This window comes from Chrysemys picta, unplaced genomic scaffold (assembly GCF_011386835.1).
Source record: "Chrysemys picta bellii isolate R12L10 unplaced genomic scaffold, ASM1138683v2 scaf998, whole genome shotgun sequence".
NCBI lineage: Eukaryota > Metazoa > Chordata > Testudines > Emydidae > Chrysemys > Chrysemys picta.
In genome coordinates, this window is record NW_027053705.1 from 6002 (window position 1) to 24000 (window position 17999).

Consider the following 17999-nt stretch of genomic DNA (forward strand, 5'->3'; position numbering starts at 1 on the left):
CGTTCCTTTGTACAGACTAACACCTTTCACCTGGGATTCGGGGCAGGACTGCTAAGGGCGCAGCCGCAGAATGCACCTGGTCCAGTGAAGCTGCATGCAGAAAAGAGCATCTGAGTGGCAAGGAATGGCTTAACTGGCTGGGGCCTTTGGTGCAATCTTGTTTATTTACAAGGAATGGACAAAATTGTGTTTCCCACCAACAATAAGGGAGTGTGTCCTTGCTCACAGCACCTGAACCACTCGTCAGCCTGCACTCCAAAACTCTGGGCTTTTTCCAGGGTTGTGCTGCCAGCTGCTTGTCCAGGCTGTATCTGTCTGTCTGTCTTGCTTCTCTCATACATTCACCTGCCTCTACCCAAAGGCAATACCCCATGGAACCTGCTGCCAACGTATTCACAATTGCTGACTGGGCTCACACACACCTTTGTCATAGGTGGGACTGCTCAGCGCTGTCTTACAGCTGGCTGAAATCAAGGAAAGAGTCACAGCCCTTCAAGTGACGTTTAATCCTGGGCCCTGTCAAAAAACAGCATGTGGCCATGTCATGACAGTCTGTATCATATACATATGCAGAAGAGGGCTAAATTAAGGTTGCACACACAACTGTAGTACAGTAACTTCTTGCTTAATGTTGTTGTTCTGTTCCTGAAAAATGCAACTTTAAGCAAAACGATGTTAAGTGAATCCAATTTCCCCATAAGAATGAATGTAAATAGGGGGGTTAGGTTCCAGGGAATTTTTTTCGCCAGACAAATGACTATATTATATATAAATATATATACACGGTATAAGTTTTAAACAAACAATTAAATACTGTACACAGTGATGATGATTGTGAAGCTTGGTTGAGGTGGTGGAGTCAGAGGGTGGGATATTTCCCAGGGAATGTCTTACTGCTAAATGAACAGGAGTACTGTGGCACCTTAGAGACTAACAAATTTATTAGAGCATAAGCTTTTGTGGACTACAGTCCACTTCTTAGCACTCGGCTGAGCCCTCAAGGGTTAACACATTGTTGTTAATGTAGCCTCACACTCTACAAGGCAGCAGGAATGGAGGGAGGGGAGACAGCATGGGAGACAGAGACACACACCCTGTGTGTGGGAGAGAGAGAGAGATGTGCATTGCCCCTTTAAGTACATTGACCCCACTCTAAGTACAGTGCCTTGTTAAGTAGATCAGCAAGGTGAGACAGCAGCTGCTGCCAGCAAGCTCCCTCCATCCTGAGCCCTGTCGTATCCCCCCTGCTCTGTGGAGATGGGGGGCAGGAGCGGGGGGGGAGGGGGACACCCTGACATTAGCCCCCCTCTTCCCCGCATAGGAAGCAGGAGGCTCCGGGAGCAGCTCCAAGGCAGGGGCAGGGGGCAGGAGCAGCACATGGCAGTGGGGGGAGGGACAGCTGAACTGCCAGCAATTGGTAGCCTGCTGGGCGGCTGTCATTTTAGCCGCCCCTCAGCACGTGCCGCCCCAGGCACATGCTTCCTCCGCTGGTGCCTGGAGCCGGCCCTGCTGCCAGCACAGGGAACCTAGGGGAGCGGGGAGCTGATGGGGGGAGCTGATAGGGGGGCTGCCGGTCCACCCTGGTTCCAAGCCCCCACCAGCTAGCTGCAACGGGCTGCTCTTCCTGCAAGCAGTGGACAAAGCAGGCGGCTGCCAAAGGATGTTAGAAGGGAGCATTGCGCAACTTTAAACGAGCATGTTCCCGAATTGATCAGCAACGTAACAACGAAACAACGTTAACCGGGATGATGTTCAGTGAGGAGTTACTGTAACTTCTCCCCCAAACCCCCTAAACACCCCCCACTCCCAATGTGTCACTACAGGGCAGAGCTGATGGGGCAGAGCTGATGTTGAGATTCACTAGGGGTTAATTTCACACTCTGTTTAAGTTGGAAATAAAGAAAAACTTCCCTGACTTATCTGTAAAACACGAGCACATACTGCTGTGATCCCTAAATCTGGCACTAATGCTGCAATCCCTGCAGAAACAAAATCTATTAACCTCAGTGGAAAGATACAGGCAAATGGCAGACATAACCAATGTGGTCTACCTAATGAACCACACACACACACACACACACACACACACACACCCCTTATACTGAGTAATGCTGCAGAGCTCTCAGGTGGCACCATTACCATAGACATGGGGATAATCAAGGACACCATCAATACGTTAAAATAACCACTTTGAAACATTTGCATTTGTTTCTGTTAGTTTAGTGACTATTATTTCAAGACATAAAATTAGATATTTGTGATCTTAAAGCCCCGCAACAACAACCTAAAGAGCGAAACAAAATCTAATAAGAAGTTTATACAGGTATTGTTGAAAGGTGATAACGCTGGTGACGTTTCTTTTCAAAGAGATCATTATCCTCATCTTGGTCATCATTACGGGCTCTGTGGAGAGCACATGCGTTACTCCTGTCTTCCCTGCCTTGGCATGTCCTGTTCTGTTCAGGGGAAAGTGTTGTCACTGCAACCCCACGGCTGCCCTTTGTTACCCCAAGGGGAGTAAGGTAACGCTTCAGGGAGAAAATACTCCAGAAATGGTAGTGGGAAAGATAGAAAAGGAAAGCCCCTTTTTTCAGTGCAACACTCCGGAAATCGACGCTAGCCCCGGTACATGGACGCACACCGCCGAATTAATGTGCTTAGTGTGGCCGCATACATTCGACTTTATACAATCTGTTTCCAAAATTCGAATTCTGTAAATTCGGATTAATCCCGTAGTGTAGACATACCTCTAGATGCAAGGTGAGATCATTTTCTCCAGGTTATGCAGATATAATTTCTAAATGTCCAAGCAGAGCAAGAGGGTGATTGGAAACATCACCTGCTGTGACAATGCTGCCCTGTGGGAGCCAGCTGAGGTCACTCAATTAGGGTGAACTGCAAACAGAAAGGGGGGGACAAACCCCAAAAGCTGGTGGAGATTCCAATATTTGGATTTACCAAGCCAGCACAAAACAGCTTCTGTATTACCTCACTGGTTACTCAGAAGTCCAAACAACGCAGTTCCCTTAAAGTACCCAGCCTCAGGCCTCCATCCAGACACACATGTCAAACATATGATGATAAATTCTGAAAATCTTATCTCATCATATAAAAGAAAAAGTTCTCCCAATCCCAAAGGATCAGCCACACCCAGGTCCAATTATAACTTAGATCTCACTCAAAATACATGCTCAGAAAAGCAGACTCAGCTCCCTTCCGTGTCTGTCACCGGTGGATTTAGCTCACAATAAGGGTGTCCCTCCCTCCCTGTGGGATGTAATAACAAAGAGAGACATGGTGCAAACACAGGTAAGTGTATTACGGGCTTACTGGCGGGAAAAGTGGGGCGGGGGGAAAGAAACACAAACTTAACCCTACAGTGATTCAATGACTGGCTTTAGGAGCTTGAAGCTCAGACCCACAAAACCTCCCTTGGCATTCAGAAAAACAAGAAAAGAAACCCTGATACAGAAACCTCTCCTATGATTTAGGCGCAGTGGAGACAGTGTGCAGGGGCGAAGCCCAGGACCTTCTACTCTCCGGCTGATTTAGAGCCTTCGAGGAGGGCTACTGGGGACTCCCGACGACTGCTGGACTTCGTCGCAGGCGGGGGGAGACCCTCTGGGAGATGGACACTAGGAAAGCAGGACCCTCCGCAGGTAAGATGTATTCAGTTCGCTGTGACAGGGATGGTGATGACAGGCCTCGCCTTCCTCACTCGCTCCGGGATGGAAGGTGCTCTTCTCTCTAGCTCTGCCATGTCCTCTGCTGCTCACGTCAACATCCCGCCTGCTCCCGAGAGCTCTTGCCTCGTGTCCCCTGTACACCAGCACTTTCCTATCAAAAGCAATAGGCTGGAAATAGGAATATCACTGGGGGCAGGTGGGAAGGGGCAGGCGACATCCCAGGTTTGCTGCAGAGCAGGGAAAGGGCTGTTAAGGAAGTGCTGCCCCCTGGTGTCACCTTTCCAGGGGGATACCTGAGTTCTAGGGTTGCCAACCCTCCCCAATTGGCCTGGAGCCTCCCGGAATTGGCATCCATCTCCCAGTGACCATTGAAAGCAATCCGGGAGATTTTAATAGGGTATTTTAAGAAAATGACATTACGTCATGCTGGGGGTGGGAGGGGAGATCTCCTGGAATAGTTTCAGTCAGAGTTAGCAGCCCTACTGGATTCTTATCTGCCCGCCACTGGCACTGAACGGCTCAGCGCTCGCCTCCCAGCAGCAACATTGCCAGGTCAGACTGGGCTTTAGCCACAGTTTCCTTCTAGCATGACAGGCCCAGGCAGGGGCTGCTCAGTGTCTCCCTGGCTCTGGGGTGAGGCAGGCCCTGTCCCCACTGCAGGGCAGACAGGTTTTTATACCCAGCTAGTGACACTCCCCTGACCCAGTTACAACACACTGTGTCCACATGGCAGCTTTTCTGCTTCACAGCCAGGGCTGAGCTGTGTGTGTGTGTGTTCGCTCCCATCTTCTGCATGACTGTGTGCGTGCGCCATGGTGAATGCTGGGAGAGTCTGGGCCGCTTCAGCAGGAATCAGAGAGCCCAGGGACATGCACACACCTTGCAGCACCACGGGCCCAGGGGTACATGCACCCCAGAATATCCAACCGCACAGCGCGGGGCACCCAGGGAAGTTACACAAACATCGCTGAGGGTCCTGTTTGGGTCGCCACCTCTGAGGAGCAAAAAAACCACGATATCTGCCAGCTCCACATACATCACCTGTCCCCTCACCCCAGGCACTGTGTTCCCCTCAAACTCCCAGGCGCCGCGTCCTCCTCCCACCCCCGGGCGCCATGTCCCCCTCCCACCCCTGGGAGACGGCACCAGCCCCCACAGGCTCCTGTTTCTCGCCAAGCAGGACATGGTGCCAGATCCACCCCGCCCCCCATGACCCCACGGTGCCCCCCACAGCCAGCACCTGCGCGGTGTAAATTGGCCCTGCTGGCCCCGAGCTCCCCATCTCACTCGCTGCTCCCCAGCATCCCCGCGGGTCTGGGGCATTCTGGAGCCAGAGCTCCCTCTGCACAGGCACCGCCACCCCGCAGCTCCTCCCTACAGCCATTGACACACCCGGGCCTAGTCATGTCCTGGGCAGATTCCGATTTCCCAGGACAGCGAGCTGGACAAAGGGACGATCCTGGGAAACCTGGACAGGTGCCAACCCTAGGGACTGTCCACACAGCCCAGTAACACCCTGCTGAGCTGGGTACAGCCAGACACATGCCAGCCCAGACCCTGGCAGGGACATGGAGCCGCCCACTGCCTGGGTCACTAATGCGTTAACTCTGCCGTGTGCCACTCACCATGCTTAGAGCCCCCAGGCCCGGGCCCAACCCCAGCACAGCTGTAACCTAGACTCATAGCAATGCAGGGCTGGAAGGGACCTCGAGAGGTCACCTAGTCCAGCCCCCCACGCTGGGGCAGGGCCGAGACCATCCCTGGCAGGGGTTTGTCCAGCCTCTTCTTAGAAACCCCCAGTGACGGGATCCCATAGCCTCCCCTGGAGCCGGGTCCAGAGCCTCACTGCCCTGGAGTGAGAAAGTGTTTCCTCGTCTCCAGCCTCAGTCTCCCTTGGTGCAGAATGTGCCCATTGCGCCTGGGACAGGCCCTCGCTCTCCCCGCTGGGGCACTGGGGGTGGCACCAAGTGTGAGCGTCGCTGTTACCGCACTGCGGGGGGCAGGGGACCAGCTGGCTCAGGGGGGCAGTGAGGGGAGCTGGGGCCGTTCACGCCCCAGTCACTGATCCCAGCCCAGGCTCACAGAAGCTCACGTCGTCACTCACATTAACGGCAGCTTCCCCGGCCATCTCCGCAGGGAGGCCCAGGCCTGACCAAGCCGCAGGGACGGTTCCTCCCCAGGAAGAGGTTCCAGCAGGGGTCAGGGCTAAGCCACGTCGGCAGGACGGTGGGGGGCTCACACGGCCACTGTGACGTCCTCGTACCTCGATACACAGAGCTCCAGCAGCCGGGTGTAACCCCCATTCATACCCCCAGCTCTGAACTCACTGACACTGCCCCACGGCCCCCTCCTCCTGGGATGGGAGGGGGTGAGTAAGGGGCACTGGAAGGAGGGGGCCATGGGGTGATGAATGTATCACTTTTGAAAATGCCCCTGCTTGTTACTGGCCATTGCTGCTGTTTTATCAAACTCCTGGGTCCTTGGCTCCGACTCCCGGCCTCTTGTCAGTCTCCCTCAGCCACTCGTGCTGCCCGTGTTTGCCCTCCCCTACGGTCTCTGCATGGCAAATTATTCTCACCCCCACCTACCCAGCTTTGCCATCTTACACATATGAAATGTTCTGGCCCTGCAGCTGCTCTGTGTCCATGGGAAATGTCACTGGATTCCTCACTGAGCTGGGCACACAGCAGCTGGGGACAGATGCTGGAGACGCTGCTGGAGAGACGGAGACGGGCTGCTGCCCATCTGGAAATGTCCATCTACCCATCGTCTCCAGCTGTGTGTCCCCTCTGGGGCTGCCACCCAGCCAGGGATCCTGGATTCTGCTTCTGAAGCTGTTTCTCCCCTACCCTTGTGGAGGGCAGGGAAGACCCAAAGATCGAGCTCAGAGGCCGTCAGAGCTGCAAGAGCAAAGACACGGATGAACCTGGATGGGCTGGGACATCAGTGAAAGGGCTGAACATGGGGAATGAGTGATTCCTGCAGAGGAAGACAACTCACCCAGTCTGGGACACTTGGCCTCTCCCCCTCCCACAGCTCAAGAACCAAGGACATTCCCAGGCTGCTCAGGAAAATGGGATTTGCCAGAAAAGTTTTATTTGCATCTTATTTGGGGGGAACAAATAACTGAACAATACTGAGAAAATCATTCAATGAGCAATAAAGACTCCACAGACACCCGACTTCCCAGAAATTTCAGACCCCTCCGCTCCCCGCCGCCCCATGCTGAAACAGGGAGAAAATGCCTCCCGGGGCAGCAATTTCCGAAATAATCCCAGTGTGCAATAATGTGAACCGAGCCCCTGGCTGAAAACAGGGACCAGGACACCCAGCTGAACCCTTCGGCCTGCCCCTGACAGAGAGCACCGGGAAGGGATGGGAGAGGGTCAGAGAATAATGCAATACAGTAATAATAATGTCACTCGCCTGGTGCCTCCGTCCTCCTGAGACACACAGCACTCACGTCAATAGCGGAGCCACTTGGCTCCCTAGGGCGTTGGGCAATTGTTTATGATCCCCATGATTCCCCCCATCTCTACGGATGCAGAGAGAGGAGGCGGGGAAGTGGCCAGTACTAGTCGGTGTGGTGTTTCATGTGGCGTGTTAGAGAGGTCCTGGACTTGTACCTTTCCCCATAGACGGAACATTGCTAGGGGCACTCTCCCGTGTGCCTTCTCCGATCGACATTGAAGCCAGATTGACTTTTGAAGCTCTCCCCACAGTCGGGGCAGCTATAGGGTTTCTCTCCTGTGTGGACTCTGTGATGTATAATAATTTCGGAGGTGGAAGCAAACCTTTTCCCACACTCGGGGCATCCGTAGGGTCTCTCGCCCGTGTGAGTCCTCCGATGTCTAGTCACATGCCCACGCTGATTGAAGGTTTGTCCACAGTCAGGGCATTTATGGCATTTCTCTCCCGTGTGAACAGTCTGATGTACAATAAGGTCTGACCTCTGACTGAAGCATTTCCCGCAATCAGGGCACTTATGGGGTCTCTCTCCTGTGTGGGTTCGCTGATGTCTAATAAGGATTGATTGGTCATTGAATTGTTTCCCACACTCAGGGCAGTGATAGGGGGTCTCTCCTGTGTGGACTCTCAGATGTCTAACAAGGTGTCCTTTACAACTGAAGCATTTCCTGCACTCGGCACATTCAAACTGCTTCTCCTTAGTGCAGGTTCTCGCCTGGATTGTGGCCGCATTGGGATCCTCTGAACCTCCCCCTCGGTGAGTGGATTCACCCAGTGTCTTCCCGGGGGGGTTTCCCTCCTGCTTCTCTGGCCTGCCCATGACTCTGGGGATCATCCACTTCACACCTTCCCAGCAACGCCCCCTTTGGTTCCATTCGCTCAGGACCTGCGGGACAAGGATTCTCTTCATTGCTCTCACTCAGCGTCTCATCACCTGCTGGGACAGAGAGAATCCGGACAGGAGTCAGTCCCTGTGCCGGGGGAACGGGAAGGTCAGAAAAGGAGAACAGGGAAGTGGGGACACAAAGCAAAACAACGGCTAGGAAGAATGACAAAAATCAGGAGTTGAATCCCCCCCAAAGTCTTCCTAGGGAGAACGAGAAAAGGGAAAAAATAGCTACCTGCCTGTACAGTCATTGTTGCTTTTCAAGATGTGGCCCATGTCTATTCCATTCATGTCTACTCCGCTCTAGGTGTGTGAACACTAAGTGCACTGTAGTCAGAGTCGTGTCTGTAGTGGGATCTGCGCCATGCATGTCTTCATCATTCAGCTGAGTGTATGAGGGGCAGATCTGCCCCGGCACCATCTAAGGTCATTTGCACCTGCATCCTAACATAGTGCTCTCTGGGCAGGTGGGGGAACAGACATGTGCAATATGTCCAGTACCGGTTGTGACACTCCATGGAACAGGGGTGACCATTTATAAAACTATCGATACCAATATGAGAAAGTGGCAATGAATCATAGACCAGATACGCCATGTCAGGGATCAGTGGAAGAGTGATGATTCGCTAACTATGACACGCTTGTTTCTATGTACGATCATCTTTGCACTGTGCCTTACAAATAGGTGTGGTGTATTGTGCTGTGTATCTGGGGGACACCCCCAGGCAGACTGGTATCAGCATTCCTCAGCCTGCTTGATGGCCTAGGAAAGGGGCTGTACACCCAGGGGCTGTCCCTAGGAGTGAGCGGGACCAGTACGGACGTGCCTGTGGACAGGGGACTCCAAATACCTTTCCATGCCCCTGTGCTGGGAGCCTGTGTTTGGGACAAAGGATGTACAAGCCACATGGCAGAGCATCCCGCTCCTCACCTCTGGAGTAACGTCTCCACAAACGGAAGGGCTGAGGGACCCATCCAGGCCACGGATGTGCTCCAGGGGGACTCCACAAACAAGCAAATTCACCAGTGTTGCTAAGAACTTGGCATATGGCATCTGAAGTCATGCGTATGGCTCTGATTGCTTTCACTATTTAACAACTCTCTTCTCTTTCTTTTCCTTCCTAATAAACCTTGAGTTTTAGACACTAAAGGAGTCACTGGCAGCGTGATATTCTGGGGAAGTGCTGATCTGGTAATGCGGCAGGCCCTTTGGTGCTAGGTTTCATGTCGAAACTGATGGCTCGAGTCCTGCAGGAACCATCTGTGTACAATGAACCAGTACCGGGGGCACCATGGCTGATGGTATCAGTCCTACAGATGTTCTAGCCAGCGCTGAAGGCAGCTCTGCCTGCAATAAAGGCTGCACCCAATGACTACCCAATGCTGGGTCGTGTTCAGCAAAGGGGAATCCGGCACCCTCAGACAGAGCAGATCTCATGACAGCTCAATAATAATTTGGCAGTTCTGAAACTCATGCCTCTTAGAAGTTGTCAGAGCCATTCTCAAGGAAACATGCTCTGGTCCTGGAGTCAGTGGCTGGATTTCCTGCTCTGATTCACTGTCGGCAGCGGGGAGCAGCTAGTCTCTACCTGCGCTCTGACCTTGGTACCTGGCAGTTCCCATGAGGACTCTGCTGAGGGTTTCCAGCTCCCAGAGTCCGGTTCTGAAGAAGAAAAGCTCTTTGATTGATAAGTCAAGTCTTGCCGTGAGACTGACTTACAGCTCTTACAAGACTTGGCGGAAAAGGGGAACAATTCCTCTTCTCTTGTGTCTGTCTCTGACTTCAAGCCATGAGGCGAGTCAGAAAGGTCCATAGGAGAGCTCTGGCCTGAGAAGGACTGTACAGCACGCTCCACGAGGGAACCGTTTACTCTTCTGTCCCTAGATTTGTGTGTTCTCCTCTTGAAAGATCCACAAATAGAGCACTTGTCTGTCACGTGCCCCTCACCGAAGCAGAATAGAGCATGGGTGTGAGGGCTGTTCAGTGGATTAGACACCCTGCAAGTGAGACAGTGCTGAACTCTAGGAGACTGTGTCAGAACCGAGCCGCCCGGTACCAGGTCAAAGAGCCCCAGAGAACAACCAGAACAAAAACTTTATAAAATAAGAAATAAACAAATCTCCAGTGGGGAAAACATGGCTAAGGAAAAAGGGAACCCGTGAACTACAGCTGATGGAGAGCTCCGACCACCACGGATGGTGAGAAGAAGCTGTGAGTGAGCTGGGGTGGATACATGAAGACATGCATGGCAAACTGACAGGTGCCACTAGGGAAAACTCTCTGGCTGTAGGTCACTCACCTGGAAGGAGAACAGCCAATTCTGCCTCCATATCCCGTCTGAACACTCAGGGGGCAGGGAGCTCCTGCTAGATGTCAGTCATGGCGCTTGGAAAGCCCTGAATTATGTCTGCCACGAAGACATGACACCTTCTGGGCACAATCCTGACCTGGGGGGGAAATGAGTTAAAACAGGGGGAGCACAAGGGGCCTGCGTGGGAATCCCAGCACTGTAAGTCAATGACAGACGGTTTCCACATCCGTTTAACCAATTTCTCACCTCTGGGGATGTTTCTCTGGATCTCTCTAGCCTGGGACCCCTGGAGATCAAGGACCCACGGCTCTTCCCCTCGGTCCAGCTGGGAGATCACGCTGGACTTGGGAACTGGAAAACCTGCTCTGGGAAAAGACATGAAGTGAGAGCCAAGTTTTACCGTTGTTCTCAGACAGCTGTTTCCAGATGCGCTGGCTGGCTGGATGCCCCTGTATACACCAAAGGGACGGGAAGTGTTCCTGGAGACCCTTTGGGGACGGCAGAAGGGGATTTCGGATCTCCACTCACTGCGGGATTTTACGACTCTGGTACAGGGTCACTGTGCAAACTCTTTACACCTTCCTAACCCTGCTGAGCCTGGGACTATGGGGCCGATTCCCCTGAAATCGATGGGATCAGGGAAGAACTCTGAGCAAAAGCCGACTTGGGCACGTCAAAGATGCCCAGTTTCTAACACCGAGGGCACAGGAATCCTTACCCAGCGAGGTCACATTCCTGTAATTCTCCTGCATGACGTCCCTGTAGAGGGCTCTCTGACCCAGGTCCAGCAAGGCCCATTCCCCCTGGGTGAAATACACAGCCACCTCCTCGAAGGTCACCGGCATCTGTATCAACAACAAGAGCCCCCCACTTACAACCTGCTGCCCCAGCCACAGTCACAGAAGGAGCTGGGAACATCCACAGAGAGCAGGAACAGTCCTGGGGGAGGATGGGGAGGGGGGAAATTTCTGAAAGATCAGATGAAAAGCACACTGTTACTATGCTGAAACTGCGATGCCCAGAAACATCAACCCAGGAACCTATCCCTGTAGCAAACCTCGTTGCCTACTCTGTCCCCATATCTACTCTGGCAACAGCATCACAGGACCCAACCACATCAGCCACACCATCAGGGGCTCATTCACCTGCACATCCACTAATGTCATATATGCCATCATGTGCCAGCAATGCCCCTCTGCCATGTACATTGGCCAAACCGGACAGTCCCTCCGCAAAAGAATAAATGGACACAAATCGGACATCAGGAATGGTAACATACATAAGCCAGTAAGTGAACACTTCAATCTCCCTGGTCATTCTATTACAGATTTAAAAGTCACTATCATTGAACAAAAAAACTTCAGAAACAGACTTCAAAGAGAAACAGCAGAACTAAAATTCATTTGCAAATTCAACACCATTAATCTGGGCTTGAATAGGGACTGGGAGTGGCTGGCTCATTACAGAAGCAGCTTTTCCTCTCCTGGAATTGACACCTCCTCATCTATTATTGGGAGTGGACTACATCCACCCTGATTGAATTGGCCCTGTCAACACTGGTTCTCCACTTGTGAAGTAACTCCCTGCTCTCCATGTGTCAGTATATAATGCCTGCATCTGTAACTTTCACTCTATGCATCCGAAGAAGTGAGGTTTTTACTCACGAAAGCTTATGCCCAAATAAATCTGTTAGTCTTTAAGGTGCCACCAGACTCCTTGTTGTTTTTGTAGATACAGACTAACACGGCTACCCCCTGATACTTGACACCATGCAAGGCACTAAATTTAGCCGTATGGAGAGGAAATCCATCAACCTCAACAAAAAACTTGCACAGATACAGACAGACATCATCTTCCTCTCCAAATGCAAACAGATGGACATCATACCAAAAGGACTGAAGGTAAAAAATCCATTGCAATCAACATACTACACTGAGTATGGTGAGAGATTGTGCCACACACTCTCTCAAAGAAACTGAGGAACCACCTGATCAGCATCCTGTACAGCAGACAGGAGAAGATCAAGAATGAGCTCTCAGAACTGGAGACTCTCATACAATACCAGCCTTCTACACAAACTTCCACGTGGCTGGACTTTACAAAAATGAGACAAGCCATTTACAATGCACACTTCACTTCTCTACAGAGGAAAAAGGACTGTAAGTTATCTAAACTAATACCTGCCACTGGGGGCTATAACAATGGTACCCTCAACTCATCTAACAACATTGTCAATCTTTCCAACCACACGCTTAGCCCAGCAGAAGAGTCTGTCCTATCTCGGGGACTCTCTTTCTGTCCCACCATCCCCATGGACATGATACAGTTCTGCGGTGATCTGGAAGCCTACTTTCGTCATCTCCGACTCAAGGAATATTTTCAACGCACCACTGAACAGTGCACTGACCCACAGGAACCCTCCTACCAACACTACAAGAAGAAGAATTCTGCGTGGACTCCTCCTGACGGTCGAAATGACAGACTGGACCTCTACATAGAGTGTTTCCGCAGACGTGCACAGGCTGAAATTGTGGACAAACAACATCACTTGTCCCATAACCTCAGCCGTACAGAACGCAATGCCATCCACAGCCTCAGAAACAACTCTGACATTATCATCAAAGGGGCTGACAAAGGAGGTGCTGTAGTCATAATGAACAGGTCAGATTATGAACAGGAGGCTGCCAGGCAACTCTCCAAGACCACATTCTACAGGCCACTATCCTCTGATCCCACTGAGGAATACCAAAAGAAACTACACCATCTGCTCAAGAAACTCCCAGCTGCAGTACGGGAACAAATCTACATGGACACACCCCCAGAACCCCGACCAGGAGTATTCTATCTGCTACCCAAGATCCATAAACCCGGAAACCCTGGACGCCCCATCATCTCAGGCATTGGCACTCTGACGGCAGGATTATCTGGCTATTTGGCCTCTCTCCTCAGGCCCTATGCTACCAGCACTCCCAGCTATCTTCGAGACACCACCAACTTCCTGAGGAAACTACAATGCATTGATGTTCTTCCTGGAAACACCATCCTGGCCACCATGCATGTAGAAGCACTTTATACCAATATTCTACATGAGGATGGACTACAAGCTGTCAGGAACAGTATCCCTGATGAGGCCACAGCAAGCCTGGTGGCTGAGCTTTGTGACTTTGTCCTCACCCACAACCACTTCAGCTTTGGGGACAACTTATACCTTCAAGTCAGTGGCACTGCTATGGGTACTCGCATGGCCCCACAGTATGCCAACATTTTTATGGCTGACTTAGAACAACGCTTCCTCAGCTCTCGTCCCCTAGTGCCCCTCCTCTACTTGCGCTACATTGACGACATCTTCATCATATGGACCCACGGAAAGGAGGCCCTTGAAGAATTCCACCTGGACTTCAACAATTTCCACCCCACCATCAACCTCAGCCTGGACCAGTCCACACAAGAGATCCACATCCTGGACACTACAGTACAAATAAGTGATGGTCACATAAACACCACCCTATACCGGAAACCTACTGACCGCTATACGTACCTACATGCCTCCGGCTTCCATCCAAGACACATCACAGGATCCATTGTCTACAGCCAAGCCCTAAGATACAACCGAATTTGCTCCAACCCCTCAGACAGAGACAAACACCTACAAGATCTTTATCAAGCATTCGTAAAACTACAATACCCACCTGGGGAAGTGAGGAAACAGATTGACAGAGCAAGACGGGCACCCAGAAATCACCTACTACAGGACAGGCCCAACAAGGACAATAACAGAACACCACTGGCCATCACATACAGCCCCCAGCTAAAACCTCTCCAGCGCATTATCCACGATCTACAACCTATCCTGGAAAATGATCCCTCACTCTCACAGACCTTGGGAGGCAGGCCAGTCCTCGCTTACAGACAACCCCCCAACCTGAAGCAAATACTCACCAGCAACTACACACCACACCACAGAAACACCAACCCAGGAACCTATCCCCGTAGCAAACCTCGTTGCCTACTCTGTCCCCATATCTACTCTGGCAACAGCATCAGAGGACCCAACCACATCAGCCACACCATCAGGGACTCATTCACCTGCACATCCACTAATGTCATATATGCCATCATGTGCCAGCAATGCCCCTCTCCCATGTACATTGGCCAAACCGGACAGTCCCTCCGCAAAAGAATAAATGGACACAAATCGGACATCAGGAGTGGTAACATACATAAGCCAGTAAGTGAACACTTCAATCTCCCTGGTCATTCTATTACAGATTTAAAAGTCACTATCATTGAACAAAAAAACTTCAGAAACAGACTTCAAAGAGAAACAGCAGAACTAAAATTCATTTGCAAATTCAACACCATTAATCTGGGCTTGAATAGGGACTGGGAGTGGCTGGCTCACTACAGAAGCAGCTTTTCCTCTCCTGGAATTGACACCTCCTCATCTATTATTTGGAGTGGACTACATCCACCCTGATTTTTGAATTGGCCCTGTCAACACTGGTTCTCCACTTGTGAAGTAACTCCCTGCTCTCCATGTGTCAGTATATAATGCCTGCATCTGTAACTTTCACTCTATGCATCCGAAGAAGTGAGGTTTTTACTCACGAAAGCTTATGCCCAAATAAATCTGTTAGTCTTTAAGGTGCCACCAGACTCCTTGTTGTTTTCCTAATATCCCCAGTGATTCTACGGGACAAAATCCCAGGGAGGGAATAAAATTCTGCCACCTTAAACTAGTGTTTTCCATGCCTAGAATTCTGATGGCACCAGGTGGATCAGACTGAACAGGTTACAAACCTCTCCGAGGCACTTACTTTCTCAACAGGGACTTCTGTTTTCTAGTAAAATGGGTAAAAGGAAAGGAGAAAACTCAAAAGAGGCTCCTGCTCACAATCACATATGTGAACCCTAATACTCTCTCAGTCCTCAAAGAGAGCTCGAGAAGGAGACTTGCTGAAGCAAAGCCACAGGGGTCTCTGAGGTTTCCCTGGCCCTGCGCCCCTGTTTTGCCTGGCTGATGTGAGCATCTCTCTCTGAGGTCACCACCTCCCTAACAACTTTGACCAATAGGCTGAGCTCCTGCAAAAGGCCTTTGTGATGTCACTGCCACACCCACCCATCCCCTGAAGTGCTAATATCCTGCTGCTGGCCTGACACTTTGGAGGTTTGAGCTACTCTCTGTGGATCACCCCACTCAATGCGTCTTCATTCTAGGAAGCAAGCCGGTTAGACAGTAAAACATTAGAGGCTGCTCCCAATGCTACACTCAGTGTTTCCAAAATTAATACACTTTATGGCCAGAAGAGACCTTTAGAGCATCTCATCTAACCCCCTGCATATCATAGGCTTCCTGTATAGGACAATAGTTACTTTTTGGGCACAAACATTCCAGAAAGGCATCTAGTTTCATTCAATGACTTCAAGAGATGGAGAATCCACCACTTTCCCTTTCACTGAGTGCCAGGGGGCTCCATTTCCCCTTCCACTAGCTCCCCATTTACAGTGAGCCAGAGCAGTACCTGCAACAGAGAGCGGGAGTTGCTGAAGGCCTCAGAGGCACAACCCCTGCAGTGTCTCAGGCACCTGGCGCAAGTGATGGATGATGCGGAGCTGGTGCCTCACTTTGGCCGTGATGCCCTCCTGCTGCAAGGGAATGAGAACCTGTCAGACTCAAACGCCCCGAGGAATCAGGGGGAATTAAGGGCACCTGGAACCAGCAGTATTTCCACTCAGCACCTGCCCAACACTGAGAGATGAATTCACCTCCTGAATCCCAGAATGGAGTCTTCTTGTCCTTTCTAGTAACCTCCAGTGCCAATCCCCCTCCTTCTAGGGTGAGCTACTGCTACCTCCCCCTCAGTGTCCTTGACAGCTGTTCCACCTCCAAACCACAGCTTAAGTCATCAGAAACCTCTTCTAGACCCCCACCAAGGTTGGGCTGGGAGGCGGGTCCAGCAGTGGGGGCAGGAGGGATTCTGGCAGCAGTGAAGTGGGTTGCTGGGAGGTTGAGATCTTGCCCAAGTCATCCGAGACACTAACGCTAAGCCACAGGATGGCAGCATCTAGTGTCTGTGGAGTCCAAGCACTATTTCAACCCCACAGTTTTGGATGAACTTCCCACAAGAGGAGGTGAAGATCATCCCCAGCAACACACACACACACACACACACACACACACACACACACACACACACACACACACACACACACACACACACACACACACACACACACCACTCCTGGTGGTGGGAGGGGAACAGGAGAAAGGACAAAAGAAGTAAGAGATGAAGAGAAAGGAAGGAGGGATGGTGGAAAAGGTAAAACGAAAAGGACAAACCCTAATGTCCCCAGTGATTCCACGGGACAAAATCCCGTGTGGACTACAAAATTCTGTCACCTTGAACTAGTGTTTTCCATGCCTAGAATTCAACGGGCACCAGGTGGATCAGACTGAGCAGGTTCAAAAACCTCTTGGAGGCTCTTACCTTCTAAACAGGGACGTCTGTTTTCTAGTAAAATCAGTAAAAGGGAAGGAGAAAACTCGAAAGAGGCTCCTGCTCTCACTCACATACGTGAACCCTAATACTCTCTCAGTCCTCAAAGAGAGACCTCGAGAAGGAGACTTGCTAAAGCAAAGCCACAGGGGTCTCTGAGGTTTCCCTGGCCCTGCGCCCCTGACTGATGTCAGCATCTCTCTCTGAGGTCACCACCTCCCTAACACCTTTGACCAATACGCTGAGATACTGCAAGTAGCGGGGCGGCCTGGCTCCCAGGCGCCCCAGGAAGTCAAGGCCACCGCGGCCTGTCCCCAACCCCCGGAAGTCAAGGGGCGGGGCAGGAAGTATAAAGGCCAAGCCACAGCGCTCAGTAGCTGGCCGGCAGCGGGAGAGGACAGACGCTGGTGCCCGAACTCCCGCGGACCTGAGCCTGCCGAGAGCCCGGTATCCTGAGGAACGGTCTGAGCTTCCCCCCGCCAAGGGCCCAGAGGGTGTGACAGACCTACCTGCTGCTCGGGGCCCGGAGCAGCCCATGATCTGCGACCCAGCAGACGGAACTCAGGAGGAACAGGTACCCATGGAGGAGGAGATGGGAAGTGGCCCGGGGATAGCAGACCCCGAACCCATGTCAGTGTGTTGCGGTCAGGATCCCCACTGACTGCGCGGCAGACGGACTGCTGCGGATAGGGCCCCGGGCTGGAACACAGTGGAGTGGGTGGGCCTGTGTTCCCCCCTGCCACCCCGTGCTGGGTGGCAGTCTCTCCTCCTCCTTGTCCAAGGGGCCTGGGCCTCTGACTGATGATTGGTTTGCTGCCCCGCCCTGACCTAGGGCCTGGGCTAACCCAAACTGACCCAGCTCCTGCTACAAGGCCTGGGCCGCTGACTGACTACTGGTTTGTTCCCCGCCCTGACCTAGGGCCTGGGCTAACCCAAACTGACCCAGCTCCTGCTACAAGGCCTGGGCCGCTGACTGACTACTGGTTTGTTCCCCGCCCTGACCCAGGGCCGGAGCTGTTGATTGTGTGCTCAGTCCCTGCATAAGGGCCTGAGCTCTGAACTGTTGATTGTGTGCTCAGCCCCTACCCAAAGGTCTGGGCCCTAGACTGTTATTCGCTTTGTAGCGGGGCGGCCTGGCTCCCAGGTACCC

General features: G+C 52.0%; 1 protein-coding gene across 5 annotated transcripts; it reads right to left on the minus strand.

Moving 5' to 3' along the window:
- Positions 1 to 1040: 1040 nt before the first annotated feature.
- LOC135979559 (zinc finger protein 620-like) lies at positions 1041 to 16025 on the minus strand. Of its 5 annotated transcripts, XR_010596839.1 has the most exons (7): positions 15875 to 16025; positions 11071 to 11197; positions 10599 to 10712; positions 10341 to 10488; positions 6687 to 8088; positions 4566 to 4680; positions 3305 to 3837 (listed from the first exon to the last, which is right to left on the minus strand). XR_010596839.1 is itself a non-coding variant. In XM_065579903.1 (6 exons), exons 2-4 carry the CDS (start codon positions 11195 to 11197, stop codon positions 10415 to 10417), a joined length of 315 nt encoding a protein of 104 aa, XP_065435975.1. In that variant the 5' UTR covers positions 15875 to 16025; the 3' UTR covers positions 1044 to 4680; positions 6687 to 8088; positions 10341 to 10414. The 5 variants fall into 5 exon arrangements, 2 of the variants coding, with proteins under 2 accessions (XP_065435974.1, XP_065435975.1); XR_010596841.1 differs by having other exon boundaries at positions 1042 to 4680; positions 6687 to 8091; XR_010596840.1 differs by having other exon boundaries at positions 1043 to 4680; positions 10599 to 10717; positions 15875 to 16024.
- Between the last annotated feature and the right edge of the window lie 1974 nt (positions 16026 to 17999).

Bases quoted from the DNA above. Each gene is read 5' to 3' on its own strand.
- LOC135979559 (XM_065579902.1), bottom strand. From the start codon at position 11,197: ATGCCGGTGACCTTCGAGGAGGTGGCTGTGTATTTCACCCAGGGGGAA. The intron at 10,713-11,070 runs GTAAGGATTCCT...TTCCCAGAGCAG, and splicing joins CAGGAATGTGACCTCGCTGG to GTTTTCCAGTTCCCAAGTCC. The intron at 8,092-10,598 runs GTGAGAAATTGG...TCTCTGTCCCAG, and splicing joins CCAGAGAAACATCCCCAGAG to CAGGTGATGAGACGCTGAGT.